This window comes from Ascaphus truei, chromosome 4 (assembly GCF_040206685.1).
Source record: "Ascaphus truei isolate aAscTru1 chromosome 4, aAscTru1.hap1, whole genome shotgun sequence".
Taxonomy (NCBI): Eukaryota; Metazoa; Chordata; class Amphibia; order Anura; family Ascaphidae; genus Ascaphus; species Ascaphus truei.
In genome coordinates this window covers 71,926,220-71,951,571 of record NC_134486.1, presented here as the reverse complement: position 1 = coordinate 71,951,571, position 25,352 = coordinate 71,926,220, and the positions used below count along the sequence as shown (strand labels likewise).

The 25,352-nt window shown below is 41.6% G+C and overlaps 1 protein-coding gene and 1 long non-coding RNA gene across 3 annotated transcripts in view; one reads left to right on the top strand and one right to left on the bottom strand.

The window, feature by feature from the left end:
* The first annotated feature begins 365 nt into the window (after positions 1–365).
* Positions 366–25,352, top strand: part of PAK5 (p21 (RAC1) activated kinase 5) — a 199,234-nt gene continuing 174,247 nt past the window's right edge. The window contains exon 1 of one of the 2 annotated variants that reach the window (XM_075596028.1): positions 366–540. In XM_075596028.1, the coding sequence (XP_075452143.1) occupies positions 393–540 (148 nt within the window). In that variant the 5' untranslated portion in view covers positions 366–392. Of the gene's footprint in view, positions 541–14,114; positions 14,136–25,352 lie in introns of those variants that run through there. The other variant, XM_075596031.1, reaches the window with a different exon arrangement.
* On the bottom strand, positions 3,621–21,593 carry LOC142492858 (uncharacterized). The gene is made up of 4 exons (XR_012800920.1): positions 21,397–21,593; positions 6,577–6,661; positions 5,196–5,303; positions 3,621–4,879 (listed from the first exon to the last, which is right to left on the bottom strand). It is a non-coding gene; the product is annotated as an uncharacterized LOC142492858 (long non-coding RNA).

Sequence of the window (25,352 nt, the reverse complement as noted above, 5' to 3'; positions counted from 1 at the left end):
TACTGCAGGGCTGGCTACAGGTGCACACACCCTCATTCCCACCAGGACTATACTGCAGGTGCACACACCCTCAGTCCCAGCAGGACTATACCACAGGACTGGCTGCAGGTACACACCCTCAGTCCCAGCAGGACTATATTGCAGGTGCACACACCCTCATTCCCAGCAGGACTATACTGCAGGGCTGGCTGCAGGTGCACACACCCTCATTCCTAGCAGGACTATACTGCAGGTGCACACACCCTCATTCCCAGCAGAACTATACTGCAGGGCTGGCTGCAGGTGCACACACCCTCAGTCCCCTCCTCACTGCCATGGCGCGCTCCGGATGCCAGGGGCGCGCGCCCTTCCCCTGCGCGCTCCCGTTCGCCATCTTTCTCCCCCGCTGTGGGATGGCCGCCGGTCGGGAGCGAGCAGCCTGGGCCGGCACATGCCCGGACCCCGGGGAGCAGCGGGAAGATGGCGCTGAGGAGAGCCGAGTGAGCGCACGGGCTGGCGGGCGGCTGGATGCCACGGATTTCATGACAGTGGCGGCGGCTGGTAGGTGTCACACTGCGCACTGCGGGAGGCTGCAATACAGCGAACAGCGGCATCGCCAGGCGGGGGGCAGCAGCAGAGAGGGCAGGAGCAGAGCATCCTTCCCCTGCCCGGGACACGCAGCCCGCACTGTCCCTTCAGAGCATCAGTCCATTGCTTCTGAGCAGCATCCCCTTTTGTTCTCTTATATGAAACATCCTTCCATTGCTCCATCAGCATGTTATCATTGCAACACTAGTATCTCTCCATTGCCCCATTATTAGCTCTCCATTGCCCCATTCGTATGCTTTCATTGCCCCCGTTATTATGCACACATAGCCCCATTAGTATCTCTCTATTGCCCCATTAGTAGCTCTCCATTGCCCAATTAGTATGCGTTCATTGTCCCCACTAGTATGCTTTCATTGCCCCGCTAGTATGCTTTCATTGCCCATTAGTATGCGTTCATTGCCCCATTAGTATCATTTCATTGCCCCATTAGTATCATTTCATTACCCCATTAGCACCCCCAGCCTCTCTGGAGCATCCTTCAATACCTTGCAGCCCCAGCAGCCTCTTTGCCTGTAATGTACATCAGATAGACCCCCATCCTCTGATTCTAATGTTCTTCTAAAGTGACCCTTAACCCCTAAGCAGCATGCTCCCTGTCTCTAATGTTACTCAGTGTTTATTAAAGAAGCACCCCCCCATCCTTCAGTGGTATCCTTAACTTGTACATCAGGGCACCCATCACCTGCTTCACAAGAGCACCTTCTGGCCTGTAATGTTTTTAGGACCATCCCTCACTTCACCCTGAGGATCGTCTCTCACGTGTCATAGTTCCCTTGCCCCCAATATGCACCGTGGCTTGTGCTGTGGGATCTCTGAATCCAGGTTTTCAGCTGGGCCCTAGCAGAAGGGACTGGTGGTTTTAGAGACTTTTCCCCGTAGCAATCTCCTAGCAATTTTTCTTAGGTATGGAAATATCTCAAACAAGAGCAGACTGGTGGCCATCTGGATTTAGGTCAGCGGGATATGTTTATAAAATTGTGTTTTTCTGCCTCCTTGGGAGCTATTAACCCCAGATTGTTTTAGGATGAAATAGGACTGTATATCTTGATGACATGGTCACCCTACATTGAGTGCTTCCAGTATTCCTAAATCCATGTATACGTCGTGAGCATCTCTTTGCTGCCAATGGGCTTGGATGTGCCCCAATTGTCCCTTCCCTTTCTTTTGACAGCACACAGTTTGACTTGTTTCCTTGGTGATCAGAAGAGTTTGCCCAGATGGCTCCAGATTATTAGGGACAGGGTCTGTGAGACCTGCTTTTTTTTTTTTTAATATAGATTATTCTGTGGTAAATATTATCCATCGCACCAGGCTTGACTGAGTTTGTGCATGGTGGCTTGTGTTCATATTGTTACCTGAGAATGGTTTAAAGATCCCATTCTAAAAGCAGTCACAGATTGATGGTCCTCTGCATGAAGGCTTTGACAGAATGAGAGGTTTCTAACCTTTCAGTTGTAAATTAGCCACTTCCTTTAGCACAAGTAAGGCTACAAAGCAAACCTTGGAATACATCAGTCGTTAAAGTGGATAAAGTTGGCAAAAGGCGCCTATTTGTACTTTTCTATTGCTATGATCAGGAAAATAATCAGCATGAATTAATCCGTGGGTAAGAAACAATAGAGTCATGGTAAGTGTAACAGGGCTCCCCAGAGAGAAGTAATAGTGTACGTTTATGTTCTGCAATGCTTGCATCCTGTGCTATGTAGCTTCTGCACTAAGCGATGCGAATGGCTCTTTGGTACAAAAATGGCACGCAGAAATGTTAAATGCTGCGCGTGTGTGTGTGCGCGCGCTTATGTACTAAACTGACACTTCTCAATCACTAACATGTGTCAAGTGATTTTTTTTTTTGGGGGGGGGGGCGTACATTAATGGATTGTGATAGGTGTACAAATGTAAATGTTACATGCTAAGAAATGTTTCTGTGCACCCAAAAAAAGAGAGAGTGCATAAATATCGTCTGTCAACTTCGCGTTAACTTTATAAAGTCTGTTTATACTGTTAGCAACTTATTATGCGCTTTGTATCCACCACGTTTATTTGACACAGTATTTTTTTTCACAGTTTCGTTATTCGAAATAATATTACACTCATTTATATTTACTAATAATAGTTATAAATAAAATACACCATTCTGTTTTAATTGAAATTGTTTGAATCGGGTATTCAGCATGACGCAACGCGGCAAAATTAATATCAAACAAGGAATCCTGCATCGTGTATGGAAGTCACATAACAACCTTATTAATATATAAAACACACATTTTATGAAGGTTTGTACTACTTTTTATCACTAAAATGTTGCCGCACATAGAAATTCAAATAGGATCTCTGAACATAATGTATCATGCTATCGGCTGTGAAACTAAACAAAGCTGGAGGAAGTAAATTGCATCCGATTTTTCAAAGAACATGTTCCCAGAACTAGAGTATATTTGTTATTAAAATAGTTTTGTTCAAAAATGGTTAATTTACAATTTTTGGTTTGTTTCCTGTTTTCTCAGTTTAAATATTGACCATTGTGGTGAACTTAAAAAACTTGTAAACACAGAAGATGTATTTTATATTGTACTATTTAGTAACACATTCCATTTAAAAAATAAATAAATAAAACTTTACATTTTTTTTCCCTTTCGGCATGTTATATTTACGTGTGGATGCGCTTGTTTATTTGATTTGAGGTTAGACTAGAAAATGTCTTTAACGGTGAGCAAATTACCAAAGTTGCACAGCATAAAAAGTGAGCATTTTCAAGATATATATATATTTCATTTTTTTTTATATAAAGATTATCTTGTCATGGAATGTTGTTTTACGTATTTAAATAAAAAATATGATTATTATTTGTAGTATTCATAATTTAATAGGCGGTGCGACATTGTGTCACTAAAGGTCTAGTTTCAGTTGTAGGGTAAGTGATGCAGAAGTATAGAAATTACCTGTGTTTGTATTCATTATTGTACTTATATGGAACCGCTGAAACCTGCAGCACAGGCGTTTCCAAACACTTTGAAACTTCCCCCGCCCTCTCCCTCCCAGCAGTGAAATGACTTTTATCGGATTTGTGAAAGTTGTACCCAAGAAACATACAGTAGTAGGGATTCATCTTTTCCCTTACTGGTTAATGAACGGAATCCTGACAAATGCAGCCATACTGTATATTACACTGCAGCAAACCTGAGCACAAGCTGACACCATCATCCTATTTGCACCTAGATACACAGGTTACTTGTTGCCTTCAAATATTCAATAACTATTCATGACCAAATGAATTAGAGAAGTGAATGCATTTTAGGCTTGGTTTAACTCTTTAGCTCACAGAGGGGACTGAAACGAGTTGGTTAGATTATTTGGGAGATCAAAATGGTGCTGGCTTCATTCTTGCTGGGGAGAAAATGAATGATTATCATGTCTCAGTGTCACACGTCATTGCCCTCCCTGAATGACTGCCAGGGCTGGCACCCACTTTGTGCCCTCATAGACTCCAGATACATGTCTTCAGAAGCAGGAAGTCCCCGATGATCCCTAAGTAATGATACTGCTCCGTGGGACACCCCTGGTCAGGAAATATTTGTAGCATAACGGGGAACAGTTTCCTCAGAGCAGACACCATGTGATGGAGTGCAGATCTCTTATGGGTTGTGACAACTTGTGAAGGAGATGTAGGAAAGTCCTTTTCAGTCATGAATTTTTTTTAATGCTAAAAGAAATTAAATTGGGGGTTATTTTATATCAGTGGGCAACCACCAAAGCTTTTTTTTTTTTTTAACCAAGGTGATTACATTTTTTTTTTTAAATTGTAGAAAATAAAATTACATCCTCAATTGTGTTAGTTGTTACTCAAAGAGCACAAACACATTTCCACAATTGTGTTAGTTGTGACTCAACGAGCTCAGACACATTTCCAAACAAACTGCTTCATTACATTGCATAATAGTCCATTACTTCAACTGGGACTTTTTGAACCTATTTTTGTCTGTAGAAAAACAAAGTGGAGCATATTTAGGCACTTTTCAAAAACAGTTCTGTAAATGTTCGTCCCGTGCATTCAGAAACACTGCAGATTGGGAAATTTGCTGTATGTTAAGTGTTCTGGAAAGGGGTTGATCCCATCATAACATATTGTATGGTTTTGAAGATCTCGTTTTGGTTGCAACGTCTTATTCTTTAGAACATTTGCCTCCTGTTGATCTTCTGATCTGGGACATCTTCTCTTTTTGGCTCAGGGATTAAGTCTGCAGAACAAGAAGCAATCGTTCTATTTCTGAATTTGATAAACCATCTTTGGGGTCTGAAATAAGGTTAAAAATAAGGTAAACGAATTAAAAACATATAAGAAAAACATTTACTTTGAACAAAAGACATTTACACTACCTATACTAACACTGGTAAACAAACTTGAGTTTTACGATTACACTTTACAGACATTGAATCACAGTTTATACAAGTGTGTGGTCAAGTTTACCGAGCTCGTTTGCACTATGAGATTATTTAAAAATAATGTTTTCATAGTCAATATAATCTAGAGGCATCCACAATTACTATTCATTTTTGTAATTAAACTTATACGGCCCTTAATATGCACAAGTTGATTGATTTGTCCGTACTTGCTGTCCTTCGGACATCTTCCAGTTTAGTTCACTTCACAGCCAAAAACACCAACATATATCTGTTGAATGGAACCAAGCAGAAGCCCACAGTTGTGCTGGTATAGACTGAATGTTGGAAACAAATCAATCCAGAATAATTATAATAATAATTACACCATTAAAACATTACTAAGACAAATGTGCTATCCCAGAATATGTGTTGTTAATGAGCTAATAAGAACTCCCTTGTTTCTTCTGTAGGCGTTGTGTTGCTTCATACATGTGAATTGGAAAAGGTGTCACCTGCAATTGCAACAATATATTACAATTATTGGACCCATGTTTGTTGTTTTTATTCCTATGAGCTGAACAAACCGTGCAAATGATTTTAATTGATATGTGCGGGGCTATCTGCCTTTTGCCATATTTTAGTATGTTTGAAACCAGAGAGACACAATTTTATTATTAGTGCTATGGATTCCAAAATTTCCGTGCATTATCTCTGAAGAACACTGATAGGCTTGAGGAGCTTAAAGTCCTGTTAGGTGAAAGGCATACAATACAATATGAGATTTTAGATGTGCGATAACGAAACCCACAGCGCATACAAAAAAAACGATACATCACACAAACCATTTACTGCAAGGATCTTGGAAAGTCAAGAATAATACATATTATTCGCTGAATGATTTCTATCCCCAAGTACGGTTTGTTTTATCTGTTTCATCAGATACTATTAGTCATTAAGATTACCACTCTTTTGCAGTTTTGCTTGTATAATGTATTAATGATATACTGTATATGATAAATGATGAGTAAGATATATCCTATTTATTATTCAGTGTAGTAGCTGGGGACCATCATTTTCTTCAGTGATGCATGTCAATCTATTTATAACTAGTAGAGCTTTTACCAACATTATCCCCAGGGAAATAGCAGAACTGTTGTACTGTATACAGTCCAAATCAGGGGAGTCCAACTCCAGTCCTCAAGGGCCAACAACAGACCAGGTATTAGGGATATTGCTGCTTCAGCACAGGTGGCTCAATCAGTCATTGATTGAGCCACCTGTGCTGAAGCAGGGATTGCCCTAAACCCTTACCTGTTGGTGGCCATTGAGGACTGGAGTTGGCCTCCCCTGCTGTAAATGAACTGTGATATTGTCTGCACTGATATGTAGTACTGTAACTAGAATGAGATGCTACCTACTGCTTTTAATACTTTTGTAATTACATTGCAGTTGTTGGTGAGATCACAAATACCAGCTATTAAACGGAGCAATCCATACCATGCCCCCCCCCCCTCTTTTTTTTTTTAACGTAGGTGGGGAGCAGGCGGTCTACAGAGCATAACCGCGTTCACCTCAGCCTCAGGGACCCCCTGGTTCGAATATACGTACCGTAACATGCTCTGCCAGACGCTGATGCCATCTAATAATTAGTTGCCTCAGAGAATTAATTGCAGGTGCGACTCCTGCACCAAGCCTGCGAAATGTCGTAAAAAGGGATTTTTATTTGATTGATGATGAAACTGAAATTCTATCATGATTTAAAAGATTTGACATCACAATTCTGCAACTAGAAAGATTCAATGCAAGTTTTTTCTCTCGTAGAGTATGGGTTAAATACGACGAGGATTTTGAGCAGTTAAATGATAACAATGTTGAGGCAAAACATTGCAGATGCACACCAGTCGCTGTGCTATGCGCTTGATGGCAGTTTTCAAGACCTGGCTGGAAACAGCCTGTGTGGACACAAACCATTTTTTTTCTGTTGAGATTTTTCATTTCACAAAGATTCAAGTAATTTAAGTTTTTGTTTTCCACATACTCATTTTTTTTTGTAGTGCTGGCAGACTATTGTGTTTTTTAGTAGAGTCACGTACACACTCGCTCACATGGGCGCGTGTGTGTGTAAGAAAGTGGTTAACAACAAAGTGGCTTCAGATGAGCGCGCACGCCCCACAAATGCTCACAACACCCCAATTACGCTGCCATTACTAAGATTAATTTAAGGGCTTGCACCTACTAAGTACTTGGTCTCCTTCTTAACAAAATCCCAAATAACCAAAACAGGGTGGTAAAACTTTCTGAAAATTAAATGACAATTCCTTCAACGGTAAATAGGTTAAATTAGAGTCCAGACAGTACTTATTACATTTTAGATTTAATATCACACGAAAATATTAACAGCTTATACAAAAGATTACACAATAACATACTGTACAGTGAAATAAATGCCACACTGTTTATAAAATGAAAGGGAATAAAACAGAAAACTCTGACATTACCACCCGAAATGTTGGAGTATGTTCCCCCAAGGGATCGTGTGGAGAAACTGCAGCATGAGACCCACACTCCTACAAGTATCCCTAAGGCTGAGTTCCTGCTGGAGCTCATGCTTGGAGAGCGCTCCTGCATGAGCGCTGGGTGTCCTGCATGTACGCGCGGGAGGGGGGGGGGGGCAATGCGGGTAGTTGAGCGCGCGGGAAAGTATAGATTTTTTGTTTACTTAAGCGCCGAGCACGGGTGAGCATGTGTGCCCGCGCACAGCGTGAGCGGGGACTTACATATAGCTATATATGTAAGTAACCGCCACCCGCTCGGTGCTAGCGGAGGATGCAGCCTAAGGCTGGTTCTATACTGCCGGGGCGTGCTATGCCGTGCGCGCGCACGGCAGTTATAGATGGCTGAGGTTAGCCCGCCCTTCTATACAAGGGCCACGCGCGCGCACACGGCGGGGAGCCGACAGACAGTGGAGAAGAGAAGGAAAATCATCTTTTCGCGCCGCTACCGGCGCTGTGTGTGTGTGTATTTTTGTGTCTGCACAAATGTAATAAATATTTTTACCAATTTGTTTTTTTTTAATAAATAATAAATCACACACACACACACACACACACACACACACACACACACACACACACACACACACACACACACACACACACACACACACACACACACACACACACACACACACACACTACCTTCACAGCTCACAGTATACACACAAAAAGCATACACACTATATAACAGCCCTAACATGGATCTAATGTCTGAGTTTTAGACCTGAATCCTTCTACCCAGCAACCCTTTGATCTGTGAGAGAATCCAGACCTCTGACAATGCCTGTAGGGACGGGTCCTGACAGTCATGTGACACTTACACCTAGCTGTGGACAGTTTTTATAACATTGAGTCTGGGAGAATACAATTATTTTATATGTAATCAGATAATATAAAATATTCAATAACTATTCCAGTAATTACCAGATACATTTTACTATGGGCATAATGTGTAGGGCAGGACTATTCAACTTCAGTCCTCAAGGGCCACTAGGATATGTAGAAGGAAAGGAGCACAGCATCAGTGGATCAAAAATAGATAGGGCAACTCCAGATATAGCAAAGTATTGATAAAGTCCTGTTGGATGAAACATGTTGGTGTATTTCCTACACCTTCATTGCTAAGCTGATTGTGCAATAAACACAATGTTACTATATCTGGAGTTGCCCTATCTATTTTTGATCCACTGATGCGGATGCTGTGCTCCTTTCCTCCTACATATCCTGATCTCTACCATTGAGGATTGCACGCTGCAGAGTTTTTCCCTGTCTGGATTTCACTGTCAGGTAAAGGGCAACAGCCCCTCTGTGTTTACCTTTTTTTCAGTGCCTGGTGTTTTATTGATCTAAACCCTATGGGTAGGTAATCACTTACCAGGTGACCAATCTCTGTGGTAGCCAGGTGGGCACCACTAGGTCCCTTAATCTCCCTTGGGTGATCTCTGTTATTATACAGTTATTATGGACATTGGGACTATAGTCTGAATATATTGTTCTTATACAATAGAGCACTTACTGGTGAAGCACCATCTACCAAATCAACAATTCTCAAGGGTCACCAACAGGTCAGGTTTTAAGGCTATAACTGCTTCAGCACAGGTGGCTCAGTCAGTGACTGAGGCACCTGTGCTGAAGCAGTTATAGCCTTAAAACCTGACCTGTTGGTGGCCCTTGAGGACTGGACTTGGCCACCCCTGGTGTAGGGTAACCTTACGGTAGAACACATATGCATTGTAGTAGGCTTAGGCCGCACTTATAGTGCGCGCGAGGGCGACACGACGGATGACATCGCCGCTAGCGAAAGTTCTAATTCGCTTTCCGGCGACATCGCGGGCGACCAGGTCTTTGATTTGGTTCAGAGGCTGTCACATGTGTCGACAGCCTCTGAAATATCAAATTTGACCGGCTTCAAAAATCAGCTCCCGTCGCTCCGTCGCGTCGCGTCGCACTTACTATAAGCGCACGCAACGGGGGCAATATATTTGTTTGCACTATAAGCGCAGCCTTATTTGAAACCTTGAGGGTGAATTGGATTACCTGATGCTTGTCAAAGAGGTGCTGTATGATTGGATGTATCCCAGAGGAATTGCGTGTAATTAATAATAGGTGCAAACAGTTGAGCAACATGAACTTTATATACCACATAATCATAATACATTTACAGTTGCAACAATGAAAATTCTACAATTAACATTTATTTATTAATTCCTAATTAAAATTTTAAATATTTTTTCAGAAATGTCAAAATCTTAACCAAAACGCTAAGAAACTCCCCACAAAAGGGTTGTACTTCATTTCAACCATAAAAAGAAAGAATCACAAATATACTGTATATAAATTTACAATAGATATAAAAACCTAAATCCAAACAGATTAAAACTTAATGGCGAACAATCTTTGAAACAGGGAACACAGCTCGAGGAGGAAACATTAAAACTACTTTAAACTGAGTTTAGATAAAGCACTCTAGTATCAAAAAGCTTTTTTGATGACACTTAAAAAAAAAAAAAAAATATATATATATATATACACACACAAATCTTTATTCCTAAAAAAACTTATTGACATAACATCAAAGAGGATCTCATAAGACTCTAAGAACACCTCAACCAATGTTATAATATACATCATAGGTCAAGGGAGAAAAGTCCAATATAAAAAGGAACTCAAGGGCATATATAGTAGTTAAACTACAAAAGATTTGAGATCTATATCCACATTTAACCTATTGGGAGTCGGTGTTCAATTTAAAAATCTAGAATCTTTCCTTTTGGGACAAATCCCTGATCCTGTTGCCGCCCCTTCCATTTTTTGGCAGCAGAGTCAATCCCTCTATACTGTAAGCCTTTAGAATCAGAATTATGTATCATTTTAAAATGTAGTGACATGCTGTGCTTTTCTAGGCCTATCCTAATATTTCTAATATGCTCAAGGAGTCTTGTTCTGAGTGGTCTCAGACTGCGTCCATAGTAGTTCCGATGGAGTGAGCGACGTTGCTCGCGCCTAACACAAACACATGGAGTCCATTGTGCATGTCTATAGTTCGTGAGCTCCGAGGTGGCCGATGCGTGGCGAGACAAACTTGTTTGTATTTGCAACGCGACGGCTGGGTCATGTGTGCGGTTCAGCGAATGAGGGTGAACTGCTCACGTGATGGGCACGCCCTCGCCATACCCCTCATCACGCAACCCTGTAAGACACGGATCTCTTCAAGTACAGGCGCACGTGACGTCACACGCTCGGTCGCGTGCGCGCCTACTATGGACCTGGCCTTATTGTGCGGGTTACATATTGTAGGCCGCACAGGCATTCCAATATATAGACTACATAGGTGCTTCTACAGTTCAAATAAAGCAGTATTTTAAACATTATACCCATCTTATTAGAAAGGAATTGCTCCTTCTTTTTAATGCCAGGTTCTCATGCCTTGCAATCATGGCAACCAAAAAAACCTGTAGGTTTCTCTTTAAACCAATTCAAACATTTATTCTCAAGCGTTTGTTTTTTGAAGGCACTAGGGGCCAATTTGTCCTTCAGATTTGGTACGGGTGTCCCATTAACAACACCCAAGGCTTGATATCATTGGATATTCTGTACGTTTCAACGTAAACAAAGAAAGCGGGGGTAACCTCGCTCAGCTTTAATATGAGGTAGGGGATGGTGCGCCTCTGGGTCAAGGTAAGTACTAAGAAACTGTTTAAAGAAAAGTAAACCCAGTTGTGGACACTCTCTCCCCTTAGTGGGTGTATTATAACATTATTAAAAATAACTTTATTAAATTAATCATTAAAATATATACATAGTGAAACAACGACGCAGAACAATATCCTTCAACACCTGTTGTGGGTGTTAGGATTTTAGAGTAATTGAGGATTATTATTATTTATAAATATGTAACATCCTCTGATGCAATGACCAATAGTGAAAAATAGATGCCCCTTTAGTATGTGTTGGGATTTAGATTGTATGAACACCTTCCATTACCATCCAGATATATACATTGAATCTAAATATATAAACCATAGTTGAATCCAGGAGTGATATCTACGTTGGTACCCACTCCAATGAAAAGGTATTATATATTAGACATAAAGTAGGTATACGGTGACTTGTTTTATAGGTACTCGTATAATGATAGAACATATCACCTATAACATAGAATTTGTATCCTGATGTATAAAAGTCAGAGAGGTGTCATTTGTATTACAGAGAAGTCTTCTTATTATGAGTCATACCGTAGACAGTAATTCAGGTAAACCACCCTGTTGCTAATACAGCTGTTACAGGGTTACTCTGAGTCAATGGCCTTTAGTGAGCTTGTTTAACCTCAACAGGATCAAGACATCAGTGTAGTGCAATGACATACAGCATCACCCTAATTGATATATATTTGAGCTTCTGTGGAGTAAACATACATAGTCTTATTAGACCTGAGTAGATATATAAAATGATAATCTACTGCTATAAAGATAGGTAGGTATAGTATACACTAGCTATCACCATGTAACTCCTGTGGCAGAAACGAATCACTGTGGGTAAACAGAATAGTATAATTGAATGGGGTAAAATAGACTCAAATATTACCAAGTCTGTAAAAGTTACATTGATACAAATGAATGAATGAAAACCCCCCTGATGGTTTAATGTGCCTATAGTGCTGAGGTAGAGGTGCAGAGTTGATCACTGTATACAGTAGGTGGTGCAAAAAAAACACACCCCTTCTATTTGCTCGACTTGCCTGGAGGCTATTTTGCCGAGTCTTAGCTGTAATAGTAGAACGCGGGTGTGTCAGTATGCAAGTGAACACTGCATTAGTAAAAAGCCCTCTACATTATGGTAGTGATCCTCCTAACCCCAAATGCCACATAACCAAAAGGTAAGTGCATATATACAACGAAGCCTGTTCCGCGTCTTCTTGCAGTGACAGGGAAGCGCTAGCGAGTTAGCTCGCATGTAAGCGCTTGCTTGGAGAGTACCCTGCGCATCCACGTTAGTGTGCTAGTTGCTGCCGCCGGCGCGCGCGTTTCGCGTGTGAACACGTTTTTTCAAGGCGTTGGGGGGAGAGGGCGGGGAGTCCTGGTCCTTGCCTGGGAGCTTATAAAGCTGCATCAGGTAGGTGTTGTTAACAGATTAACAATTTGTGTGCCCATTCTTATTTGCTTGTATGCTATATATTGCTGTTAATGATCTTTATGGTACACAGCAATATTGAATAAAGAAGACACAAAACTCCCTACTTGTCCGTGTTTTATTATCACAGATAGTATATTATATTCTTTTTACAAGTTTAAGTCTTGGTTGTCATATTAATAGCAGCCACAGAAAGCGTTATCTTAGTGGGTCAAGCAACCTAGTTGATTTAATGCCAGTCCACTGGGTCACCTTTCCAGTCTTATGGTGTAAGATTTTAGTTCAATCTACAGATAATTTTAATTTTGAATGTCACTTTATCCACCAGTCAATTGATTATATAAATCAAAAAAATTAATTTATTGTTCAATGTGCAGGATTTCTGGCAAGTAAGGCTTTTTTTATATAAAATAAAAAATATACTGTGATCAGTGTGGTCTTAATCTCCATGTACTATTCCTAATGTACGTGATAATGAGATTTTAATTGAGGCTGTTACAATGTATCCAACGAATGTCCACATTAATTGAAAGGTGAAAACACAAATCCTTCGTTTAGACCTCTTGGTGATAAGGTACCTAGCATGTAAATCCACCTTGATTCTTTCTTTAGGAGCTCCTTGTCCCAATCCCCTCTGCGATTGCCAGGGGAAGATGGGTCAATTCCTATAAATTGTAGTGAGTTCATATCACCATTGTGGTATTCGTTTATTTGTTTCGCAACCGGTGTATCCAGATGATTCCTTACAGATCCTGTGTGCTCCAAGACTCGCTGTTTGAATTGTCTGCGAGTCTTGCCCACATATTTTTAGCCATAATGGCAAATGGCCATATAGATAACCCCAGTTGAAATACAGCTGATGAACTTCCTGATTGTAAAAATTCTTTGTGTTGTACCAGTTTGCAAATTGTTTTGTTACATTAACATATTGACATGCTTTGCAGCGTTGACATCTATGGCATCCAGGTGGCTTTATTGGTAACCATGTTTGTGTTTGTACCTGATTGAAGTGACTGTGTACAAGTCTTTTACGAAAGTTCCTGCTTCTTCTACTAATTACCGATGAATACAGATGCAACACTTCATTAAGATCTTCATCTGATTGCAGGATGTTCCAGTGCTTCCTTAGTATGTTTTGTACAAGTCCCCACTGCTTATTGCATGTACCAATAAATCTCCTCATTTTTTTGCCATTTGTGTCCTGTTTTTTGTCTTTGAGCAATTCCTGGTGGGGTAGATACTTTGCTGTTTTGTATGCTTTTGTTAGAGTAGCCCCTTTCTACAAACCTTGCTCTTATTATAGTTGCCTGCTTTTCAAATTCTACCATACTGCAATTTCTTTTTAAACCTAGAAATTGGCCTGTTCGTATGCCTAAAATCTGTGTTCTTGGATGATGGCTATCTGCCCTGAGTATACTATTGGTAGCAGTGGGTTTCCTGTATATTGTTGTATCCAGGTGTCCGTCCTCGCCTCGTGATATGGTAAGGTCTAAGAAGTTGATTTTTTCCATGTCATATTCCAATGTCAAATGTAAATTGTAGGTGTTTGTGTTCAGAATTTTTACAAAGTTCTTGAGCATATTTAGTGGGCCATTCCAAAGGATTAGGATATCATCCACTGTTCCACATGCAATGTAAAGCTTTCCATCTCTTCCGTAAAGACCTCCTGTTCCTCCCAACATCCTAAGTATAAACTTGCATATGATGGGGCACACGTAGTCCCCATCGCTGTCCCCTGTAATTGATGATATAGTTGGTTGTTAAATCAGAAGTAATTTCTGGTGAGAATAAACTCCAGGTGGATGACAAAGCGATTATGGGTAACGTAACATTGGCCCCTTGTCTGTAAAAACTGCGCCACAGCATTCAGACCTGTGTCATGTTGGATACTGGTATAAAGTCCTTCTACATCAAGACTAACCAGTAGTGTATCATTTGGGATGTAGACATCTTCCAATTTATTAAGGACATCTTTAGTGTCTCAAGTGTGAAGGCAAAGATGTCACAAACGGCCTTAATATCTCATCTATATAAATGCTTGCATTTTCAGATAGTTTACCTATACCGGAAACTTATCGGTCTGCCTGGAGGTTTTTTGTTTTTTTAATGAATTTTTTGAATACAGCAGGGCCCCGCTTCTCGGCGCTCCGCTTTTCAACGATCCGCTGATACGGCGGCACCGAGAAGGGGGCCGCTATGTTGAATTTTAAATTGCGCATGCGCAGAACGGGCGGGTGTGCCCGGCACGCATGCGCAGACCGCAGGTTGCGTGCGCAGACTGCAGGTTGCGCGCGCAGCGTATAGATCGCACATGCGCAGAACGGCGAAAATGCTGGTTTGCGCATGCGCAGCACTGAAAATCGCCGGATCCGCTTTCCGGCGATGTTCACTATACGGCGGGCCTCTGGAACGGAACCCGCCGTATACCCGGGGCCCTGCTGTACTGTAAAATGTAGATATTCTCGGAAAATTGACAAATGAACTGATACTCCTGTTCTGAAATAGCCTGGTTGTAAACAGCCTCTTTCAGAATTTTCATGAGTTCCTTATTGCACTTTATGGTTGGGTCATGGTCTAATAATTCATAGCAAGTACTGTCACTCAATAGCCGTTAGTTTTCTTTTATTTAAACCTGTTCTCAGAATAACCAGGTTTCCCCCCCTTATGTGATAGTCATAAAACAATGTCTTTGTTTGATTCCAGTTCTTTAAGTGCTTGGTTTTCCCTGGAGTCCAAATTTCCTTTTATTTTTAGTTGGGGTAAGAGATCCAGGTCCTTGGTAACCAGATCTACAAAGACGTCTATATTATCGAAATGTTTGCTATAAGGGAGAAATGTAGATTTTGGCTTACTGTAAGTTTGGTAAATGGGCCTTCCCCTGGTAGTCTCTCAGAGTCTGCCATGATTGCAACCAGATCATTATAAGGCCTCGGCCATGTTATCTGCTTGCTTGCTGAAGCGTGCTGACGCGCGCTCCCGCTCAGCACTGAGCCCCTACAGCCGCAATTAGAGTGGCTTTAGTAGGGGCTCGCCTACACTTCCGCAAGCGCGCGGAAGCGTAGGTCTTAGCAGATTTTAAAATTCCCCCGCTTGCCGGCGCGACAGGCCGGTCACGTGAGCGGTTCGCCCAATGAGGACGAACCAGCTCCGTGACGCCACTGGCCCGCCCCAGGCTGCCCCCTGACGGCGCGCAAGGCAAGCAACCGCAAGGCCAGGGGAAGCACCCACTTTCCCCGCGCCTCAGCGCACCAGCGGGGAGCCTGGACGAGGCCTTAGGGCATATGTCTCTTTGGGATAGGTCTAGGTCAACGGCAATCCTTCTTTCCCCGTTTTTGAAAAATGTATGCAGTTTCAATTTCCTAGCAAACATATTGATATCCTTAACCCATTTGAATACATTTATATTTGCTTATATAGAAAATGAAAGTCCCTTGTTCAGAACCTTAATATGATATTCGTTTAGGGCCAGGTTTGGTAAATGTATTATTTGAACTTTATCTGTGCTTACTTATTATTGTTGATTTTTCTCCTTTATTTTATTTTTGTTTTTTGGTGTGGTTTTCTCCCTCTCCCTTAAGGACCATACCTTTTCCCCGCCTTCTTTTCCTGTTAATCTGGTATTGCTGTTTGGTTTGGTGCGCTCTAAAAAAAAAAGAGGGTGGTGTGGAGAGTTGTTGGTCTTGAGTGCTATTTGCTAAATCTCTTATAGGTGCAGAGGTATCAGTTCTTGCTCTATCTTCATCGCTGTCTGAATTCTCCCACTCTATGGAAGATTCTTGAGGGGTGGGATTGATGTGTCTCTGCTCAGGTTTAGTTTTAAATTGATACCTATATACTTTACCCTCCTGGAAATCTTTACTATCTCTTATAAATTTCCTTCTTTTCCTTTCTTTTAGTTAGCTGGAAAAATTTTCAATATTGTTCTTCAGTCTAAGTTCCAGTTCAATAAATGTATCTTGATCTTGCCACTTCTAGTAATTGTTTTTCTAATTCTATATTAATGATATTAAGTTTTTCTTTTTGATGGTTAACCAGTAACTGCATAAGCATTTTTGAACATTGTGATAGTATGAGCTCCCATGATCTGTTGAAATTGCTATCATTGATATGGTGTGCTGGGGAGAGTAACTCGTAAACCCCTTGGTATAAGAACAAAGAAAAAACCGTGTCAGAGCTCCAGGAGGTTGGAAATAAAGCCTTTAGACAGTAGTAAAATGATAATAGGAGTTGACACCGGAAAATAAAGGATTAAGGGGCTGCAGTTTTCTGTGTTCAGATAGATAATGGTGACAAGGAGGGGACACAGGGGGGGACAACCAATTGTGAGGTGCAGTCACTAACGTCCCCCTTACCCGGGCTTTGCCCGGCGTGGAGTACCCTTTACTCACGATGATACGCCGCCTTGGTCATCCTTTCTTGCTGGAGCTGCCCTGACGCTGCCAAAAGCGTCTCCTCCAGGCATCCGGTGGTCAAGCAGATTCTCATACACAGCAATAGAACAAGGTAAGAATCAAAAATCCAGCCGCTCCATGATACAAAAAGTTGGCACTCATTAGCAAAAAAGGGGTTAAAAAGGTATACTTTAATGGACTACATAAAAAACAAAAAAACAGACAGTACTAACTACTCTCCCACATGTTTCACGCCTACTGTGGCGCTTTCTCAAGGAGAAGTGCACCACCCCTCCTTGAGAAAGCGCCACAGTAGGCGTGAAACATGTGGGAGAGTAGTTAGTACTGTCTGTTTTTTTGTTTTTTATGTAGTCCATTAAAGTATACCTTTTTAACCCCTTTTTTTGTTGGTGAGTGCCTACTTTTTGTATCATGGAGCGGCTGGATTTTTGATTCTTACCTTGTTCTGTAACCCTTGGTATAAGGTCAGTTTTAATGTATTTTTAAAAACTGAAAATTTCCCACCATATTTTAAGTTGCTGTTTGTATGTTGTATCCAGAGTTTGAAAGAATCGTCTAATATCTGGTTGGGGTGTTGATTCTGGACTTACATATTCCTCGTAAAACATATTTCAAGCCTCAGTTTGGCACTCCTGTAAATTTGGTTTTGCTGATAGAAAGCCTGCCATGTTGATAAATTTTAGTAGCGAGCTGGGGGTAATTATGAGGTTAGAGCAACTCCTATACAATTCAACACAAACAAAGAAAGCGGGATACTCTCGCTCAGCTTTAATATGAGGTAGGGGATGGTGCGCCTCTGGGTCAAGGTAAGTACTAAGAAACTGTATAAAGAAAACTATACCCAGTTGTGGGTACTCTCTCCCCATAGTGGGTGTATTATGACATTATTAAAAATAACTTTATTAAAGGATATTGTTCTGCGTCGTTGTTTTCACTGTATATATTTTAGTGATTAATTAGAGTTATTTTTAATAATGTCATAATACACCCATTAAGGGGAGAGAGTGTCCAAAGCTGGGCTTACTTTTCTTTATACAGTTTATTGATAGTCTGTATGTGCAAATGTAATTGCCTGCGTGTTTAATACAATTCTCAGTATTACACTTTGTTCGCCTCCTTTTTGGTCTTCCTTATTTCACTGTATGGGCTCTCTTTTACTGAGGAGGTCTCGTTATCCATTTAGAGAAGGACAGAGGACGGTATTGTTAACATTTACACCTTTTGGGTCTCTTTGTGCTCCTTTTTTTTGATGTATGTATGTCTTTATTTATATAGTGCCATCCAGGTACATAGCTCTTTACAATACACGTGACATAATAATATAACACAATGGGAATAAGCGCTTCAGACATAGAACAATATGAAAAGGCGTTCATGCCCTGAAGAGCTTACAATCTAAATGTACTGCCCTTTATGATCTGGTTCCAAAACGCTTTTATGCTCAGCTTTGAAGTTAGTTAACATTCCAAACAACAACAGATTTAGATAATTGGAGTTGCTCACCCCACCTTCTAATGTCATCAATCATAAACAGTCATAGACAGGTGGTTACAAAAATGACTGCACTATGTCTTATGAGAATACAACATGTTTCCCTCGCTATTTTATTACCTCTACCGTAAAGAATGCACTACCCAACAGGTTAACCCCTAGGGTGCCATACCACATAGAGAATTTAACATATTCATGAGTACATTATAACCGGTAGGTATTCTTTACATCTGCACATATTGGGGCTAAATTGGCATAACGTCCATGTTGTAATGAGTTAAAATGATACAATCCGTTTGCACCATGCTCTGTATACAGATGTAGCAGCCACCATTGTACATGAAAAAGGATCGGGGCTACCACGCTATTGCACCCGCTGGCACGTGCATTAATGCCTGTTACATCTGTAGGCACAGAATATTTATATGGTGTACAATTTGTATGGTATAAAACAGAAAAGGCACAGAAAAGACAATACTTTTTGTCTTAAAGTTCAGTTGTAGTTTAACACTTGTCAGCAAAACAAACATGTCTGGCATAAGACTTGACACAAACCCCTAACTGTGTATGTACTGGTGTTAAATAAAGGATGATACAAGGTAGAAAGTTATAAATAGCTTAAAAGGGGAACTTCGTCTGTGAGTTCACTAGATTTTGTTACAATCTAGTCATCTGTTTTTTTTTCTGTATGTGCACCTAAAAAGTTTGTTTTTCGTGCCATTTCGTTCAGTTATGTTGTTATCAATCTTGAAAACGTTCACATTTACGTAATATATTTATATTTTTTGTGGCTTATACGAATACTACGTTTCCTATCACATGCTATGAAATCTAGGTGGACATTTGCTTCTCTCCCATATGGGTAATCACACCGCAATCCCACAATGCCATTCCAGTCAACTGCACTTAACACAGGATCGAGGTGTGATAACCTGTATCGAAACCTATTGAACCCTAATGTTTGTGCCTAATTTTATACCAGTTCTAAAACGACAGAATTTTGTTTTAAATTTACTTCATTTACAGTAAAGTTTTGTTTTTGCCATTTGCCAATTATTTCAGCTTCACCTCCTCTGTTTTAGCACCTCCATAAACTGAATGAGTAAGTACAATCTGGAGTCCATATCAACAACACAACTGAATCATCAGTCCTGGAAATGTATGAGTTGCATATATAAATTAGAGTTTGAACCATTGGTGATACAACTAAGAGCTCCCACATAAATCAACTCCTACATGTTTTTATGCTTCACAGACAGTGGTGTTCATTAGCAAGTTGTCAAGGGCCAATTTAGTAGAAGAAAAGTGTAGAAAGACCACAAGAACATTGATGAATAATTTGCGTAAGAACGGGATGATGTTGTCGTCATGACATCCAACAATAGTGCATACAGAAGTTGCATACAATGAGTAAAAGATACAAGTCGGTGCTTAAATACAGAGTTGGCACCACTCCGGGGGCAATACTGCCACAGCTGCTGCATTGCTGGACTACGTCTGGACCACATCTGTGTCAGACTACTGTACAGTGGTACCTGATTTACGATATTCCTTGCTATAGTGGAGTTAGGTACATGTAAATCCAAATTCTAGATATATATTTTTTTTCAAAATCAAAAGCAGTCTTACAGCAGCGGGAAATGATCACGGTGTTGTCGATATGCACAGTATATGTTTACTGTGTATATATGTAGTGAACTAGAAGATAAAGGTAATTATTTTGCTGCTGTTTTAAGTTGCGAAACCTTGGATTATTGTTTTTTTTTTTTACTGCTAATAGATGTAGCATGAGTGCAATATAGGGGAGATTTCCCAAACAGTGATAAGTTATAAGATGTTTTAGAAGGACTGATGTTGTTCTTTAATGCAATACTAACGTGAAGATGAAATAAGCACCGGGAATAAGGGGAGAAATAAAAATAACCATAGTTTTTATTCTTTCTATTCTTTATTTGCCCCCCTATGTAGTGTGGTGAGTAGTGGGTTATTGTGCCGTTAATGCAATGTTAACATCCATCCACTTGAAGTAACCCATGTCTACCATATTAAACGGGTATTTGTGTTTATTGACATCAGTATTAATCTCTCCATTCTACTTTTTACAAATCAGTAAAAAGCATACTACACTATATAGAATTAAATACATTTAATGTGTTCCCCTTTTGTCACTTTGACGCACATTTTCCATATTACTTGACTCTACATTTCCATCTCTTTGTCTTCTTTTCTGTTTTTCTTTCTTTCCTGTCTCTCTTATTTTGCTCAATGTCCTTTTATTTATCTGCTTTAATTGTATTCGCCCGTGCTTTCTCTTCATTTAATTTTATTTCTCATTCTTTTTCTAGTATCAATCTGTTTTGGTGCCCATCTTTCTCCCTCGTGCCCCATCCTTTTCTCCCTTGCCTTTTCCCTCTTCCATTACTTTTCTATGCCGTATTATTTTATATCTTGAGGACCTCACTTTCTTCTACTTGCACACATAAAAAATATTACCTACTATATATACAGATACTGTACTTATTTTTGGCAATTGTGTCAATATGTCAGTAATTGTTTCCTGCTATTATAGTGCCAGTGATATGCAACAGACTGAATGCCTCTCAGGAAGCAAAGGAGTTAATTAACTTTGCCACACAAGTTTTACTTTGTAGTTTTATATTCAGTCATTTGTATAACCTTTCAGCTTTATTTAAAGTTGCAGTAGCTCAATTAATCGTGAAAGCGTGAAGTTCTCAAAGATATATGTCCTATAATTTTCTGATGACAACTAACAAGTTCTTCAAGGTACAGTATTCCAAAACAAATCTTCATTATTTCGGCACATTTGTGATTGGCCTTACCTTAGGCCAACGGTTGTAGAGATTGTCAGTGATTTCCACAAACACAATTGTATTGTTTACAGATGTTGATATTTTCAGCATGGCAAGAGAGGTCGTGTTGGTAAGTGGTTTAAGGAGCATAGCAGTTTGGACACAGACTAGCCACTAGCCAAATAATTGGCTAACAAATACCGCTAAAGGACAAATACTATTACAACGACAGATCTCTTATCAGTAAAAAGCTGTATTATGATAATGGCAGAGTCATGCTTTGTTCACAAAAAGAATGTTCTAACGGCAGCGATGAATTCACTAAACAATTATTCTCAGCCTCATTCTGTTTGTCGAATGTTGTCAACATGACAAATTACTGTGGAGTTGAGAGAAATGTTTATCACTAACATTTTAGAATCAGCAATGTCCTGATTTTCACATAGAAACGTATATATTTTCTCAGAACGTACATTTTTCACCATATGAATTCTAACACCAGCCCAATCTTAAAATGTCCTATATTGTTTGAAAGGTGAAATATATTATTTTCTATCTCCATTATTGTGACCAGGGAGGCGCGAGTATCCCCCCCCTACCCCTTTACACTAATTACACGGTAATGACCGAATGACGAGAAGAACAACGTTTTGGAGGTATAAAGGCCGCGGCTTTGTTTATTTACAATGACAACTGCAGATAGCTACTGTCCCGGTCCGCGCCGGAAGTGCTCGGTGCTGGTAATGCAACGGGGGTGGGGGGGCACCCGGTAGTATGTCCCGGTGACCTGCCCCCTCGCTTTACCAGCCCCCGAGCCCCTTCCGGCAGGACGAGCACCTACCCCTCCCCCCCCCCCAACTGCCGCCACCGACGGGCCTATTTAAACCCCTTAAATTAGGCCCGTACTGCCATACCCCGATAACCTTTTCCAATCCCTCCTGTAGGTTGTTATTCAGCATGTCAGCCCCTATGCCAGACAGATGTGCCCCGTCCTCCCTGAACAACCGCCTACCTCAAAGCTAAACTGTGGGTGATGTATTACCCACCCCCCGCATTGCTTCACAAATTTCCCCCACCTTCTTGTACAACCGTTTTCGCGTCTTGTTTACCCGCCCTGGGTTCCTCGCCCCTCTCCAAACGCGCCTGCAAATGATGTCCGACCATACTACCTGAATCCCTGGCCAAAAAAACATGATATGTGCCAGATCCTGCTTGATCTGGTGGAATAATTCCGTGGACCGCACTGCCCAGATTTCTCTGTACGGTCGTGAGAATGCCCTTTTTTCAGCCATACTCCGTTTAAAATCCTCGTCGTAACTCCACCAGCGCATACCCCCGTGTTTTTGAAACGCTCTCCTGATTGTGTCCTGGTACTTAAATAAGGCAGAGCATAACTGTGGCTCCTTTTTGCCCGCTACGCCCGTCAATATCCCGAATGCCTGTGACCAGTTGGTAAACGTGTGTGGGAACAAACGTTTTTCAACGTGCTCCTTCCTAGCCTCCCCTTTCTTGTCTGATTTAGCTACTGCCTCGTTATACCCCGGAAGTAGAGACAGTATGCCGACGTAATCTCCCGCCCAAATAGTTTCTTTGACCTCTGGTGATAAATGTGACCCCAGTGATCGCGAAACTGCAGTGTACGAGTCTCTGTATGCCGCATCCGGCAACCGTTTTGATGTTGCCCCAGTCCCCGCCCTGCCCCTGTGGTTTCAGCCCCACTCCCCCCTTGCCCCAACAATGTGTTTGTGGCTGAACCCACTCCTACTACGCCAACTGCCGCCACCTGGCCCGTTCCTTGTTCGTGCACCTGTGCGGGCCATACTGTGGTTGCCGCCGCTTCCTGGCTGACTAGCGGGGCGGTGCTATCTACGCACCCCCTGTGGCCTTCGCTCCCTCCAGCCGCCAGCCCAGGACCCTGAGTTGCTGCTACTAGTGTTGCCCCGGCTTCCCTCATGGACGCTGACGTGCCCTCATGTAGCGCTGCTGCGTGTTGTGCTCCACCGCTGGGACCTCCTTCGTCACTTGATGACGGCCACGCCTCGGCGCACGTGGCCTCGGAACCACCTTGCGTGCTTTCACGCCCGCTCGCCCCAGCTTCCCGCACCAGTGCTTCCAGCTTCCGTTGAAACCACCCCTCCTTGTGCTTATGTGCCTCCGCGAGGAGCTGCATGGTGCTGGTCTGTAGGGCCATCCCTGCTAATGTTGTATGTGTACTGGTAGCTTAGCGTATGTCCTGGCCTTAATGCGCTATCTTGTTAAACGCTGTCCTTCTCATCATTCAGTCATTACCGTGTAATTAGTGTAAAGGGGTAGGGGGGGATACTCGCGCCTCCCTGGTCATAAAGCGGGCCAGCCCAATTGGGCGGCACAGCCAGTGACCGGGGGGCGCGGCTTCCCCGAACCACGTGGGCCACAGGAGTGGCCAGGGGCAAGCCGGGGGGAGGGGCCAGAAGGGGGGTTATACCTGCGGGCAGGAGCAAGGATCGGTCACTTGCTCCTGGCTCGCAGCAGAATCCCACCCACCCATCCCCTTTTCTTAGTCAAGGATCATCACAATCACAGAGGCCAGTATAACGTCTATTTATTCCACAGAAGTCAAGATAGACCGGATCGAAAACAGAGACGGAAAGATCCAGATGGAAGGGTCAAAGTGGGGCCAATTTGCTTTGTCGCGGCGGCAGTTGGGGGGGGAGGGGGGTAGGTGCTCGTCCTGCCGGAAGGGGCTCGGGGCTGGTAAAATGGGTTGAAGCGAGGGGGCAGGTCACTGGGACATACTTCCGGGTGCCCCCTCCGGTTGCGTTACCAGCACCGAGCACTTCCGGCGCGGACCGGGACAGTAGTTATCTCCAGTTGTCATTGTAAATAAACAAAGCCGCGGCCTTTATACATCCACCAATTGGGCTGGCCCGCTCTAGAAGGCTTGCAGCATATTGGACTAGAAGGATTACTGAACACTGAAAGATATTAATTAGTGTGCAACATGGCAGTAACCTACATGGGAGTAACGCTGCTTATTATAACACTGCTACCACGGTATCCTTCTTCTTGTACAGTACATGGATTGTAGCTGCCCCATTTTTATGGCAGTAAGCCCACAGAGAAAGAAAGCTTCTTCTCCATTCGGAAAGCATCACCCCATAAGTTTTAAGCTATCATGCACATGGCAAAAGAGGTGAGAATAGCTTGGTATTTATTGTACACTGATGCTTAAAAACACAAGATGAAAATCACTTGGCAATTCCATGGCAGAATGGGCATTTGCTCCCACCTGATACATAGCCCGAGGATGTTCACTTACTACTGTTTAGATCTCGAGCAGCAAGGTAACTTCCAAAAGTCAGTTCAGATGCATGAAGCGTGTGTGCAACAAGCAGACATTTACCTCACTGAGAACATTTACCTCACTGTTTAATATCCATTGGAACAAGTTAAGTAGATGTCAGAAACGTACATGGATTTTACCACACTTAAAAACATACCCTATATGCTCAGATCATATTTGAAACTCTTTTGTGTGTCAAAATGTTAGTGCTAAAATGTAAAAAGTAGTACAAACCTTCATAAACTGTGTGTGGTATGTATGATGTTCATTATAGGACATGCATATGAGGGATAGCATATTTTGAAATTAAGTTTGTCGCAGTGTGTCATGTTCAATTCCTGATTGATGGAGTATATATATGAAAACATAATTATTTGCATTTATTAGTAAATAGAAATGATTAGTGTAATATTAATCGTAGTAGGCATATTTTGAAAATAATACATTTTGTTAGCCTGTACAATGAAACATCCGGGCTGCATTACATTTTTGATTTGGCAACTTAATTTTGTGCTAACAATATAAATAGACTGTATGTAGGCCTGGTTCAACTTGTCACACAATTTTGATGTAGGTTTGGATACAGATACAGCTTCCTTTTTTTTTTTTTTTTTTTTTAAAGTGCGTATCTGTGTGCGCCAATATATCATTCACATCTGTGTGC